Source organism: Erythranthe guttata, chromosome 2, assembly GCF_056151865.1.
Source record: "Erythranthe guttata isolate IM_541 chromosome 2, IM_541, whole genome shotgun sequence".
In the NCBI taxonomy this organism is placed as follows: domain Eukaryota; kingdom Viridiplantae; phylum Streptophyta; class Magnoliopsida; order Lamiales; family Phrymaceae; genus Erythranthe; species Erythranthe guttata.
The window spans coordinates 11,396,923-11,412,436 of record NC_142534.1 but is presented as its reverse complement, the minus strand read 5'-3'; the positions used below and the strand labels follow the sequence as shown (position 1 = coordinate 11,412,436).

General features: G+C 36.3%; 3 protein-coding genes across 3 annotated transcripts; 2 read left to right on the top strand and 1 right to left on the bottom strand.

Annotated features, from left to right (window-relative positions):
- The first annotated feature begins 3,958 nt into the window (after positions 1 to 3,958).
- Positions 3,959 to 5,700, top strand: LOC105969716 (beta-amyrin 28-monooxygenase). The gene has a single exon (XM_088827338.1). The coding sequence runs from the start codon at positions 4,016 to 4,018 to the stop codon at positions 5,477 to 5,479; it is 1,464 nt and encodes a 487-aa protein (XP_088683464.1). The 5' UTR covers positions 3,959 to 4,015; the 3' UTR covers positions 5,480 to 5,700.
- Positions 5,701 to 7,137: 1,437 nt separating this feature from the next.
- On the top strand, positions 7,138 to 9,883 carry LOC148772327 (uncharacterized). Its single transcript, XM_088814985.1, has 2 exons — positions 7,138 to 7,767; positions 8,053 to 9,883. Exons 1-2 carry the CDS (start codon positions 7,436 to 7,438, stop codon positions 9,881 to 9,883), a joined length of 2,163 nt encoding a protein of 720 aa, XP_088671111.1. The 5' UTR covers positions 7,138 to 7,435.
- A 2,037-nt stretch (positions 9,884 to 11,920) lies between these two features.
- Positions 11,921 to 14,693, bottom strand: LOC148772326 (uncharacterized). Its single transcript, XM_088814984.1, has 7 exons — positions 13,883 to 14,693; positions 13,683 to 13,799; positions 13,119 to 13,580; positions 12,968 to 13,080; positions 12,698 to 12,872; positions 12,354 to 12,620; positions 11,921 to 12,199 (listed from the first exon to the last, which is right to left on the bottom strand). Exons 1-7 carry the CDS (start codon positions 14,618 to 14,620, stop codon positions 11,921 to 11,923), a joined length of 2,151 nt encoding a protein of 716 aa, XP_088671110.1. The 5' UTR covers positions 14,621 to 14,693.
- Positions 14,694 to 15,514: the final 821 nt, after the last annotated feature.

Genomic DNA, 15,514 nt, shown 5'->3' with positions numbered 1-15,514 from the left:
AGAAAATTGACCAAGTGGAGGTGCGGATCTTCATGAGCTAATCCTCTGAACAACCCATTGTTTTGGAGCATAGTAAAGAGCCCCGCTCGAATTTCGAAATTGTTGGCTTCAATATGGGGCTGCTGGATGCTTGATTGAAACCCATTTAGTGTTGGAACGGTGTACTCATGCAATGCTCGTTGACGAGGTGGTGGATTAATTAGTTGAAATTGCTCTTGCTCGTTGACAATATTTCCTGCCGCGTTCGGTAGGCGCCCTTGGTCATCTCCCGTACGATTATTCTCTTCCTCTATTGTTGCGGGAACGTATTGAGCTAACCGTTGATTTTTCATGGCGTGCCTAAACGTTCGCTCAATTTCGGGATCCAAAGGTAGCAAGTTCGTGTCGTGTCCTCTTCGCATAAAAAGTACCTAAAACAAAAATAATAAAAATAAAATAAGCAAATAAAATAATTAACTAAAACAAATAAAATGGCTGAAGTAAGAAAAATTGCTCAAATTTAATATTAGGATAAATAGATAATTTGGCCGTATAAATAGATAAAACGGCTGGAGCAATATATATATATATATATATATATATATATATATATATATATATATATATATATATATATATATATATATATATATATATATATTGTTGGGGCTAAATACCTAACACACAAGTGCACGTATCGCAAACAAGTAGTAAAAGTGGGCTCGTAAGAGTCGGATGTCGATCCCACATGGAATACTTAAATTATCTAATCCTAAGTACCAAATTCTAACAACTATGATTTTTATCCAGCCTACGCAAGTTTGTGAAATTAAATCAACTAAATAATTAAACTAATTATGAAAGCAAATAAACACGAGAAAATATCAATAAAAACATACCTAGGATTTTATCTTCCGAATTGCTCACCCAAAACCCCTCAATTATGAAATATATGATTCATGGTTATTAACCCGAGACACTAATTTACTCATAACCCGTTGTCGCGTGTATTATGAGTCTATTATTCATAAACGGTTCACTATATGTCTATGCAAACCAATTGTGAATAAATCATTAACTAACAAGTCTTGTAAATTGCTACCTAAGGTGATATCTGTATGTCTACGACACCACATGCAATAGACACACTCATCCGGTGAAAACTACTCGAAGGCTCTTTTACTTACCATCTAATTATCAAAATATCTCTGTCGAGTCAATCTCAATAATCACAGATAAAGCACATAAATTGATGAGGTTCATGCACTAACAATCATAACAAGTAGAAGAAATAATCATAAAATCATAATTGCATAATCTCAAGAAAACGGGTTCACCATCCCCACATAGGGTTCCAACAAAATCCTTGATTAAAAACTTAGCTACTCATGTTCTGTACGAAAAACATAGTAAAAGTAATAAAAGTCATAGATTAAGAAAAGATAGGTGAAAGAAGAATTATGATGAAGATTTGTCAATTCTCCGTCTTCGTTTCTTCGTTCTCTCGCTCCTCTTCCTCTAAGATTGTGTTCAAAAAGTCCTTTGATTCGTGCTTGACTTGACCTTAAATAGATGTCCCAAATTGGTAGAAGATTTTAGGTTTCCTTGTGTGATTAAAAGTCCAAAATTGTCTCCAGCGTGTTTTCACACGGCCGCGCGAGAATCAGTGCAATTCTCACACGGCCACGCGAGAATCGCTGAAACCTTCTGCTCTCATTCTGCAGTTGGCGCGGCCGCGCCAAAAATAGGATAAATTTGGCACGACCGCGCCGTCGAATTTTCAGCATATTTTTGTTTTCTTCCGTTTTTGCCCCTTTTTGACCTTTTTTGGCCCGTTTCGTTCTTGGAACTCCCAAATCATCAAGTTGTACCTAAAATACAATAAACCACTCATTAAGCATCATTAAATCAATACAAGTATACAAAATCCTCAAGATTTATTTGATGTAAACTCAAATAACTTATACCCTTTTCAAACCCTAACTAGAGTTTGTTCTATCTTATTTATTTTTATTATAATTTTTAATACTTATTTATTTCAAAAAAATAGTTTTTTAAATTTCCTTGTAATATATATATATATATATATATATATATATATATATATATATATATATATATATATATATATATATATATATATATATATATATATATATATATATATATATATATATATATATATATATATATATATATATAATGTCAGTTAATCGTAGTTCCGATGATCTGCCATCGGAGGAAAGAAAAGGTCGAATGTCAACTAATGTTGAAGTTAACTAATGACGAGTCAGCTAATTAACTGTATAGCCGACGACTCGCCGCCGGAAAAAAAAAAGAATAAAAAATAGATGTCTATTAAGGTTAATGTTAACTAATGTTGAAGTTAACTAAGACTGAGTCACTTAACTGAAACTCCAACGACTCAAGCCCCGCCGATTTTTTTTTTTTTTTTCTTTTAAATTGAAAAAAAAAATCAGGTCGGTCAGGTCGGGTCGGATGGGATGGGATATAGTAGGTTGGGCTTATCTCAAATAGAAATATATAGTGTTATTTTAGGAATTCATGATTTTGTGGTTTATTATTTTATTTGAAATGAAAGTTAAAGAATGAATTAATTTCTAGTAAAACGTCATTCTATGGACCTAACTCAAATTCACCCTTGGATTTAACTTATTTCCTTTCTTCTTTTCTAGGCTTCATTTCACTTTGCACTCTTGAAATATACAATTTTGGCACTTTGCACCCTCAAAATAAATTAATATCACTTTGCACCATCAGAACACAATAAAACATGCATTATGCATTCTAAATGAATTTTTAAAGCTAATAAAGGTAATTTAATATTGTTTAGAGGTATTTCTTTTGAATGACAAATATCAGACCCATTTTCTTTATTCATCAATCATTTTGAAACTCTATATAAAGTGCTAAAATAAAAATACTTTTCATCAATATATTTAAACTTTATATTTTTTATCACAGAAAAATATTTTACAAAAAAAAAATCTTAAGTTATTGCATTATTAAGTTATCTGAAAAACCATATTTTCTTCCAAATATTTTTATTTAATATTTCCGCCATCAGTTACAATAAAAGTTTCATCAATCTTAAGTTCTCGGGTTTTGAGTTGTTGGATTCGAATTTTGTGTTTTGGGTTGTGGCGTATGGATATGGTACAGTCCATCCACATTCATTGCATCAAAGAAGTGGACAAATTAATCAATTAAATACTATCATATGGCTAGAATAAAAGAAGGATGTTTGATTCTAACTTTGCAACCAAACAACACTTCATAATGCACACATTTCTATTAGTAGTATTTAAAACTTTGTTTGTGTTAAATGCTAGTCAATGTTTTTTGAAAAAACACTTATAGAGTATCTGTATGACCAATTGACTACCTAATTGCATAAATAAATAATTAAAAAGGATAATTAATTGAATATAATTTACTTTCTTTCTACTTTTCTATATTATATACGCATAATTAGCCATTGTATATTAACACACATTGCCATTTATTGATTGAGGGTAAAAAGTGTAGCAAAAAAAATATGTTAAAAAACCATAAAACATTCCTACGTACTTTTACATTTACTAATATTATAATAATATTATAGAAAAAAAAATAATTAGTTGCTACTTGCTAGCTATTTGCTTATTGTATATATTTAATAAGGATGTAATTGCTGATGAACTTCCTATCAGTATCCAGTAGTGCAGACTTTGGAAATGGGATTCTCAGCTCCTTCCTTGATTGTGCATTTTCACTACACGACAAACTGTCCCATGCTGCTGTACAGCACCTTGTTTTTGACCATCCATATATTATATACACACTTAATTATATCAAACTATATAGTTTATATATAATTAAGTCATTATTTAATTCTTGATGGCAGCCAACTTAGATTAATGTTTGACTCTTTACGTACTATATATATGTAACTGTCCAACTTCGATAAAACATAACCAAAACATTCAGTTAATAAACATACACAAATAGAAATTAAGCCTACATACACAATATTATGATCCTGTTAGTCTCAGTCATCTCCATCTCGATTTCAATATCATTTGCATTCCTTTTCGGCCTCCACCACCACTTGTTCTTTAACAAGAACAAATCCTCCACCACCACCGCCGCCGGTCCCCTGCCGCCAGGAAAAATGGGGTGGCCCCTGGTGGGGGAGAGCCTCCATTTCCTGTGGGCCGGGTGGAGGGGACACCCGGAGAAGTTCGTCTTGGACCGAGTGGCTAAGTACTCATCCACTGTTTTCAGAACTCACCTTGTGGGCGAGAAAGCCGCCGTTTTGAGCGGTGCGAGCGGCAACAAATTCTTGTTCTCAAACGAGAACAAGCTTGTCAAGGCATGGTTCCCAAGCGGCATCGACAAAATTTTCCCGTCTTCCACTCGATCTTCTTCCGAAGAAGAGGGCATCAAATTGAGAAGAATGCTCCACGCTTTCTTGAAAACCGAAGCCCTTCGTCGCTACATCGGTAAAATGGACCGTATGGCCCAAACACACTTTGAAGAGGGATGGGAGAACAAGAAAGAAGTCGTAGTCTTACCTCTTGCAAAAGACTACACCTTCCAATTAGCTTGCAGGCTTTTTGCAAGTGTTGAGGATCCTCAACAGGTTGATAGATTATCGAAGCCTTTTAATCTCTTAGCGTCAAGTTTGTTTGCCATCCCCATTGACTTGCCCGGAACACCCTTCAATAAGGGTATTAAGGCCTCCAAGATTGTCAGACAAGAGCTTGTTTCCATCATCAAACAACGGAAAATCGATTTGGCCGAAGGGAAAGCTTCGCCCACACAAGATATTCTATCCCACATGCTTCTCACCAGCGATGAAAATGGCAATTTCATGCAAGAGTTTGATATTGCGGATAAGATCTTGGGCTTGCTGATTGGAGGTCGTGATAGTGCTAGCGTTGCTTGCACTTTTATTGTCAAGTATCTTGCCGAGCTTCCCCATATCTACGACGGAGTCTACAACGAACAAATGGAGATTTTGAAATCAAAATCTCCAGGCGATTCACTCAACTGGGAAGACCTACAGAAGATGAAATATTCATGGAACGTTGCTTGTGAAGTCATGAGACTTGCAACCCCAGTCCCCGGAACATTCCGAGAAGCCATTGCTGATTTTTCGTACAAGGGTTACTCTATTCCAAAGGGTTTCAAGCTATACTGGAGCGCAACCGCAACTCACAAAAACCCGAAAATCTTTCCGGAGCCAGAGAAGTTTGATCCATCAAGATTTCAGGGAGCGGGGCCCGCACCCTATACTTTTGTTCCTTTCGGAGGGGGACCGAGAATGTGCCCTGGACTAGAGTACGCAAGATTCGAGATTCTGGTGTTCATGCATCATCTTGTCAAGAGGTTCAAGTTTGAGAAGGTCATTCCTAATGATGGTAAATTTGTTGTCGATCCAATGCCGATTCCAGCCAAGGGTCTTCCTATTCGCCTCTTCCCTCACCAAAATTAACCTTATTTACTTAATAATCCAATTATTTCGTTATAGCAAATTCTTTTATTCATTCCACTAGCTCCGATAATTTGAGCTATTTTTTATTTCGACTTGGTTTGTCGTAACTTTAGTTTCTTTATTGATGAATTGTTACATGATACGATTATCTCAATGGGAAATGTTTAAATATTCGATTTGGATACCCTTCCTTTGTGCGTCGAACGTCTTTACTTATTGTTTATATCTTCGTTTTATCCACTCACTTCTATACTTTCTTTTGAAGTAATTTGGTACATTATTTTTGAGAAAGCATAATCTATTATTGCATAATCTCAACCATCTACGTAATCTACCAGTGTTTGGCTGTTCGCAAGGGGATTCAAATTCGGGTTATTTAACTCCGGCGCTCTGTTACTCAACCAACTAGACACCGTTAGCATGCACCCTTGTGATCTTATCTGTAAAATATTAAAAATATATAAGAGGGGTATTGCAATGTCTTGCTAGAACCTTTAAGATATAATTTAGTTGATATAAACTTATTGATAAATTAATAATTATTAATTTATACATTAATTAATAACTTATTAATTTATGAAATTATTTTTATTATTATTTTCAATAAATACATTTTTTATTAAAAAAATTACATGTATATTAGTCATTATACCATTAGTTCAATGCACTATAGAGCCCGTTTCACGAACGGAAGCTCTTAAAGCAGCAATGGTATTGAACAATTTTTCTGTTGAGTTATGAGAAAACTATACCAGAATTTCTAACTATGTTAAGAAAAGTGAGAACGAGATTGATGGTAATGTGAATTTCATCAAGAAACAAGGAGTTTTTAGCAAGCGGCACCTCTGTGATATGTCTAATTGCCGAAAAAGTCATTGTGTTAAAAAAATTAGCATATACCCCCCTATGATCAGAAGTCAGAGCCAATAAAGCCCCGCAAGTTGATAGTGCGTTACATTCGCCGATTATGTGACTCGGAGTGTATTTTTTCACTTGAAAATACCAAAATACACTTTAAATTATTTTTAAAAAATTGCAGAGTCACCCCCATAAAAGACCCATCTTTCAATTTAGTCCTTAACATTTTCAAAAAGCCCGCTTCTCCAAATCAACCATCCGCTATCACAAATCATCTTTATCTTCCCATTTCCAGCGAGCCCATGAGATTGAGAAGGAGAATCCCACCACGGCTTCGGGTTTCAAGAATCAAGGTTATCAGATTGTTTTCTCCTCTTCAGCCATTCATTCGAGGTGGGTCCGCCGCCGCCGCCTGTACGACCGTAAGAGGTGTTGAATTGGGTGGGGAGGAGATGGTGCCCATAACACCGACAATAGGCTGCCGATTTGGGGAGATTTTTTCTTGAATTTAGCATTGATTTTGAGGTGGATGTCGCGAGGACATCTCCGAAGCCGTAGCCGCCGACGACAATTATTGGTCGCGGAGAGAGATGGAGGAAATTGATGTGGCTTGGAGAGGAACCGAATCAAACCGTTGCAGAGCATAGGACAAAGGCGACAAAGATGGTGAATGGTAAAGGAGCAGCATGATGTGTTGGTGGTGGCTGTTGGAGGTGGGTGCACAGGTGGTGTTGTTGAAGAAGATTGACTTATTTTAGGGACAAGTACAGATAAATCCCCAACTCAAAAACTAACATACGGGTCAGTCCCCAGTAATGTTTCATTAGCGGGTCAGTCCCTACAGCAAACATAAACATGCAGTTCAGTCCCTGACCCCACTTTTTTCCACTTTATGCACTCTCTCTCCTCTCTCCTCTCTCCTCTTTCTTCTATTTCTTCTACACTCTCTCTCCTCTCTCCTCTTTCTTCTACACTCTCTCTCATCTCTCCTTTTTCTTCCATTTTTTCTCTTCTGTTTCGCTCTCCTCTTCGTTTCCTCATATTCTCTGTTACAACTTTTTGTTTTCCGACCGCGAAAAAAAACTGTAATTTCCCACAATGGCAGCAAATGGTGAATCAAACCCCATCGCCGCTGGTACTATTGGAAGTTGTCGGTACAGTGATTCTCTGCACATCATTTCCATTAAGAATGATTCGACTTTAAAGGAGATCTATGAATCTATCTTAATGAAGTGGAACGATATACATCCCGACAAATTGGTGCTCCAATACTTGGCTCCCCGAGAAAGAATGTTCGTCACACTGACTTCTGACGAAGACGTGGTGAATATGGTTACATTGCATTTGGTAATGCACATGAGTGTGGTCGACATTATGGTGAGCCGCACTGATGAACTTGATGGGCGTAGAAGGAGGACCCCCAGCAACGGGTATGCAGCCATTCTGTTTTGTATGCATTTTCAATTTGTTTATGTGATCATAGCATAGAATATAATACTATATAGTATCGTGTTACTATAGTGATAGTGTAGAATAACTAAGCTCGTAGTATCATATAAGGCTACTAATAGTATTGAATGATTGTATATCAAGTATCTTATAAATTGAGTTCTCGTATGCAAGCATTCCACTCAAAGTACTTATTTCAATTGTTACAATTTATTTGTAGTCCACTGTAATAATCCAATTTGTTTCATTGTTTTTGCATTTTCCAGTGAGTCTGTTAGTTCCAACAGTCCGTTGCAAATTGAGTACAATCCGGTTGGAGATTCAATTGATGCATGGAGACATTGCATACGCGGGGAGAATCAAATTTTCAAAGATGCTAATGATTTTAGGTTTATGTTAAAAAATTACTGCATTGCTAACAATCGAACCTTTAAGTACAAGAAAAATGATCAACAAAAGATCATAGCCGTATGCATTGTTGAAAATTGCAAATGGAGGGTTTATGCATCAGTTCATAAATCAGACAAGTTATTCGGCATTCGCAAATGTATTCTTGAGCACAGTTGTGGTGATGCTACTCTTCGTACAAGGGGTCATCCCAAAGCCGATGCTACGTGGATTTCGCAACTTATGAAACAAAAATTGAGAGATGAGCCAGGTTACAAACCAATTGCTATTTTGAATGAGGTCCAAAGAAAGTATGGTGTGGAGCTTAAGTACTATACGGCGTGGAGAGGTAAGGAAAAAGCAATGTATGACATTCATGGGGATGAGTCGAGCTGTTATGATAAACTGAGACGTTATTGTCGTGCACTAAAACAGAATAACCCTGGTAGTTGTGCCGATTATGAGATTGACCCTCAAACTCAAAAGTTTCTTCGGATCTTTATTAGTTTTGGAAATTCTATTTTGGGTTTCCACCGTGGGTGTAGGCAAATGATATGTTTGGATGGGACTCATATTAAAAATAAGTACAAAGGTTGTTTACTTTCTGCTGTGTCCAAAGATCCAAATGATGAGTTATACACATTGGCCTATGCAATTGTTGATGCCGAGAATGACAGGAATTGGGAGTGGTTTTGTAATAAGCTGAAAGAGATTCTTGTTTATCACAATGGGGGTTTATTGAAAAATTACACAATTTTCTCTGATCGTCATTCGGGGCTTATTAAAGCCATTCCACTTGTGTTTCCTGGTAGCAACCATGCTTATTGTTTGCGACATTTGGAGGATAACTTTAGAACAAAGGTTCTAAGATCGTATCCATTGCATAACAAAGCATATTGGGTGAGTGTTCTACATAAGGCTGCAATTGCTCCTACTCGGCAAGAGTTTGAGGAACATATATCTCATATAGTTCAATCAATGCCTCGTGCGGAATCATTTATCCGAGACTCTGATCCCAATCGTTGGGCCAATGCATACTTTTCTGGGGATAGATGGGGAATAATGAACAGTAACCAAGTTGAATGTTGGAATGGTTGGGTTAAAGATGAACGATCTTTGCCAGTTCCATCCATGATTGATATGATACGAATCAAAATAATGAAGATGATAGGTAATCGACGAGAAGATTCTTTAGTCATGGCTGGTACAGTGTGTCCAAGAGTTGAAAAGAGATTATTAATCAACTATACGGCCTCTCGCTTATTAAAATATACCAGATCCAGTGGTACGCGTTATGAGGTGTATGAAGAGGATAAGTCGTATGGTGTTGATTTAGAGACTAGGACCTGTACTTGCAAATCTTGGCAGTTGGATAAACTTCCGTGCAAACATGCATGTGCAGGTATTGAGTCGAAAGGATATTCGGTATATGAATTTGTTGATCCTTGCTTCCGGGTTGATTTGTACAAAGAAGTATACAAGTACACAATTAATCCAATTCCTTCTTTTGATGAGGAATTTGATTTGTACAATGCACAAACAAATCATGGCCCGGAAGATGTATTTATTAATCCACCTGCATCGAAAGCTCAACCAGGCCGTAGAAGGACGAAAAGAATTCCATCGCAAGTCGAAACCCGTGCTACGAAGTGTGCACGGTGTGGTAAACCTGGACATAATCGCCGTACAAGCAAACAACCAGTCCCGTAGCACTACTCTGTCTACTTTCTTTTTATGTTGTTTGTACTTTGTTGACATGTACTTCGTACTATTTATCCATTTGTATGTACCATGATATGACTGTTTTAGTTACAATAGAGCGCACTGTTTTGGTTATAATAGTATTGTTATTACGTTGATATGGTATAACGTACAACATAATATGGTTCACAGAAGAATAATAAGTGAATCGATTTGAATTTTATGACCGTTACAATAATATAGCCGTTATTTTTGTCGTCAGAACTTATAAAAAGCACGTAATTATGTTCGTCTGCTTCTCATTCATGGCTTCTTCCAGTAGCAACTCTCAAAAGAGTAGCTTAAAATATAAAAAGATAACTGCAAGCGTCGTGATTGTGGGAAAAAAACAATAATCATGGTTTCGGAGACAAGTTTGAATCCAGGGAGGCTATTTTATTGTTGCCCAGACCATGGCTATTCTCATTGGTGTGAGCCATTTGAAATTGGGCAAACTTTCCCCCACAACTATTCTCGATATGAAGAAAGTGAAGCTACGAGTGGATCGACGAACCAAGTTCATCACGAAAGTAAAGTGAAGAATTCCAGAGATGAAGCTGGAGTAATTCAAAGTTTGATAGTGTTAAACCTAGTAATATTTGCAGTTTACATGATTTGTCAAACCTATGTATTGTTTCTTAACTAATCACCGTAACAATACGAGTTAAAAGTTAGTGTCGTGTATTGTAGCTCGTTAATCGTATTGTAATGTCAATGTGTAAGTACTTTGGGTACTTACAAATAAATTAACTCTATCGATGAATCAATTGTTGTTGTTCGTAATAAATGTACTCGTACAATATAGTGATAAATATTGTTCTTCTACTGTTCTGTATATCACGTTCACAACTCACGCATGGATCGTACAATATCTACGTATCATAGTTCCTACAATATAGTACTTCTGTACTGTACTAATGGTACCCTTGTTATAGTACCATTTGGGGTCCACACGACCATAGAAAACCATCTCATTCCTCATTTATTCATTTTGTGACTCATTTAAAAGAATTGAGACAACTTGGGAGTTGATAGTTGTTGAATATGGTCACTTGTGATGAAAACAATCACTTATACATAGAAGCCTTGCACATTAGTAGTGTATCTTGTAAGGAATTCGATACATTTGTTCCATTTTGAACCCCAAAGTTAAAACTAACATAAAAAAACCTTACAACCTTAATTTAAAACATATTTAATGTCTTTCCCACACTTATGGATCACAGATAAATAAAAAAAAATCGACCAATTCAAGTCATCACTATTATGGTATTGATTGGTCCAACGACTAGTATATTCGGTGGCGTGTATATGGATGGACGGAACCGTTGTTTGGTATCCGTGTCCCAACGATATAGTACGTATGTACTGTACTAATAGTACCCTTGTTATAGTATCATTTGGGGTCAATACAACCATAGAAAACCATCTCATCCCTCATTTATTCATTTTGTGACTCATTTACAAGAATTGAAACAACTTGGGAGTTGATAGTTGTTGAATATGGTCACTTGTGATGAAAACAATCACTTATACATAGAAGCCTTGCACATTAGTAGTGTATCTTGTAAGGAATTCGATACATTTGTTCCATTTTGAACCCCAAAGTTAAAACTAACATAAAAAAACCTTACAACCTTAATTTAAAACATATTTAATGTCTTTCCCAAACTTATGGATCACAAATGTGCAAAACAAATTTGAGCAATTCAAGTTATCAACATTATGGTATTCCTCATTTTAGGTAATGGTATAGATAGGGTAGGTTATACGCATCGACAAGAAACTAACATAGTATTAAAAACTAATTTGCAAAACACTTACACTATTCAAAATAGGTGTCACAACACCACAAAAATGGGACAAGTTTTAAAACCATCATCGCACGAAAACACTAATCTAAAAGTACTTGTTCATGCAAAGACAGTCAAAAGCATATTGTTCGTGACAATCACAACCCAAAAACACCCATAAAACAGATTGTTCAAAAATAATTTAAAAAATTGTTCAAAATATGTTCAAAGCATCAGCATCTACTGCCTCTCTATCCACGCCCTGGTGCTTTAAGAAGACAAGTGCTAGTTTTGGACGGAGTTTTTTGATCAAGCAAGTTTTCGCCTTTTCCCAAGTCTCAGCGTCATCTCTAGCATGGCAATATGCCCACATGCAGACAAAAATCCCGCAATCATCATTCCATTCCTGTTGTCTGCATCCTTCTACCCATTCGACATGTGAAGGTATATCCAACGCGGTTTTATTTTCAATCACCCTGCTATAATAACTCGCCTACAAAAATATACTATTATATTAGTATACATGTATTTTCATTACCATATTGCAGCACCGTTCAATCACAGTACCCAAACTATGGATTAATAAAACATATACCACATTCCCCAATATATAAATTAAAGAAGTAATAATCGATTTAAGGACTTACGATATAATCTGCAATTCCTGGGCTCGTCGGAGAATGGGCTAGGGAGTTCCAATGCCGAAAAACTTTTTCGTTTGGGTCCAACACAAGCAAGAACCAGTGATCTTTGGGATTTATAGGTATCAGAACATATTTTTTGCTGTAGAGACGTGCTATTCCAAGCTTCTCAACTGCGGTAGATCCAAAATATGTTAAGCTCTTTAAAAAGGTATCCAACTCTGTATCACCCATCTTTCTGAAGTCCATTCGATCTCGTGCCAGTATCTCATACTACGAAACATAATAAAAAAAATATAAGATAAACCAGTATACACAGAATGCAACATCTTTGTTAAACCAATATATACCTGGGCAGGGGTCTCGAGATAATCAATCTCATGCCCATGTTCCTCCATGATCGCTTCGGAATTTAACAGGCTCATGTATATGTCGATGTGCTCCCCACTCAGATGCTGATCAAACAAAAGATCGCACATATGCTTTCCAGTCAATACGTTGGGGCCTCTTTCGATCACAGTTGCACTACAATAGAAATAAACATGCACTATTTGTTAAGTACGCCGATACTACATAAGAAGTTATTATATACCAAATGTTCAGTAAGTTAGTGATTTTACCTCAAATCAACATCAACGAGGTACCCATCCAGTACTGCCCTCTCTACATCAGTAAGCTCATCTCGACATACATAGTCTGTTCTCCCCTGGTACGTAGAATTATCTACGACAACCTATATCCAAAAGAATCATTAGTGATAATAGTAATAACAATAATAATAATAATAATAATAATAATAATAATAATAATAATAATAATAATAATAATAATAATAATAATAGTTATTATTAAATTATAAGGAATAATTACTGTTGTGGGCAGTTTAGCAGAGACTACGCTGATTTCTTGTCCTCGACTCTTTCTTCTTCGATTGTCTTCTCTTGCCTTCGACCTTCTCTCCCTCTCCATGTTCAGTACTTTTATCAAGGTTTCTTCTTCATCTTCTTCTTTTTGTTCTCCTTCTTTCTCTTTTTTTTCCTCATCTCCAAGTTCTTCAACAGCATTAAAAAATTTATCTTCCTCCTCCACTTCTTTTTTCCCTTCATCTTGCTCCTCTTCCTCTTCCTCCTCTTCCTCTTCAAAAATAAGAGCTCTTCTTCTCTTCTTCTTCCCCTCTGTCTCTTCCAATCTCACATTCTTCCTCTTCACTTGTTGTGCATTTCCAAAATGCTGCTGCAGTTCACATAAAATAAACAATGATTAGTGTAATACAACAACATCACGTTGGTTTACAAATGGGACATGTCCATCTCATTAATAGTACTCTTCACTTACACCCCTGACTTCGACTTTTCCACCGACCTCCAAAGCTGCAACAATAGGACCAGATAGTTCTTCCACAGGTGAAACCAAAAACTTTCTCTCTTCTTTGTGCACGGAGAATGATATCACCTAATAAACATATAGACAAATTGTACATTAGTTTATTACGTAAGCAAATAACACAATGAAAATGCATAAATCAAAATTGTTACCTTGTCTGGTGTGAGTTCTCTAAAAAGATGTTTAGCCTGACGTTCATCGGCTGGTATTTTAGAGTCGGACCATCGAAAAAATCTTGGGTATTCGAAAACGCTTGTTGCGAATCCCAGAGAAGTGATCCTTTCACTCACCCATGCCAACAACCCAATGGTGCAACCATCAAAATACCCTCCTGCCCCAGCCAAGTGTGCCTCAATATTTTCAATGAGCACATCATACACCAACTTTCCCCACGCAAAATCTCCTACGCGCTCCAATTTGTCAACATGTGGATAAACGTACCTCGGCAGTTGAAAGTTGCCCTTTGGCAATAAGAAAGTATTGCAAGCGAAAATAATGTACAACCTACAAAAATCCTCAATTGATTGTAGGTCGGTCCTAACAGCATACTCTTCCAATTTTTCAGCAATTTGATGACGCTTTACTTGGGTCAATTTACCCCCAAAAACACGTCTAATGAAAGGAGTTTCTATTTCCAGGTTTTTATCGATGGGTATCCCCTTAAACTGTAGTCCCATCATGATGCAGAACTCCCTAGGATCAAAGACGACAGGGATAGTTTTACCTCCAAACCAGAACGTACGTGTCTCCACGTTGTATGTCCTCTTCAACAGAACAGACACCTTTAAGAAACTATGGTATATCTTAGGCATGTTTAAGAAATGCCCGAAAGGATTTTCCTCCAATGCAGCATAGTGTCTGGCCGTCATCATAGGTTTAATTATGTCCATTTGTTCTTTGAAGGCGCTAGGAGAGCACCTGCATGCTTGTTGGGCGTCATCATCTGCAAGTGTATTACGATTATAAAGGAAAAACAATAATCAAAAATACAATTGTAAAATAACAATGGTACTATGTAGGTATTGTAATTATACCGTCACTATATTGTATCAATACCATACACCTACAGTACTTATACTATTGGGCAATACGACATATACTATTTAATTACATCAGAAGAACTGCCATTACCTTTTTTTATACCTTCTAACTACAATAGCACTACCGTTGTGTAGTAAGACTTATATTATTTAAACACATCTAATGCCCAAAATCAAACCCTTGTTATGACAAAAAGTGATTTGGGAAAATACTAATATTTCAGACGAATGATACCCAAGAGCGAAAGTGTTCAAAATCATGCAATTCCACAGAAAATGAACAATTTTTTGCAAGCATAAACAAGAAAACAACATTTTATTGGAACCAGTTGTTCGATTTTTTTATTTCAGAAAACCCCAATCTCGCCGTTGGATACTACCCACTACTGGAAATGTTCAAAATCATTCAATATGAGAACATGCAGTTTGTTTTTTGCTAACAGCAACAAAAAACAACAACAAATTTCATTATCGATTCCTGAAAAAAAAAAAAAAAAAAACCTTGCTTCTCCTTCCCCTTGTTTGTCTTCACCATTCTTCTACTTCGAATATTATTACTTTAGTTTCCTGTCTACTTTCCGCCTTGTTTATACAAGCAAACAAAAACCGAAAAACCTGAAGAATCGCTGCACGAAGAAAAACTGTCCGAAACCGCTGAGGAAATGGTTCGAAAATTGAATGACAACGGATAGTTGAAAGGTATGGAGCGTGATTCTCAACCGGCGCGTGAAGTAGGTGAAAAGT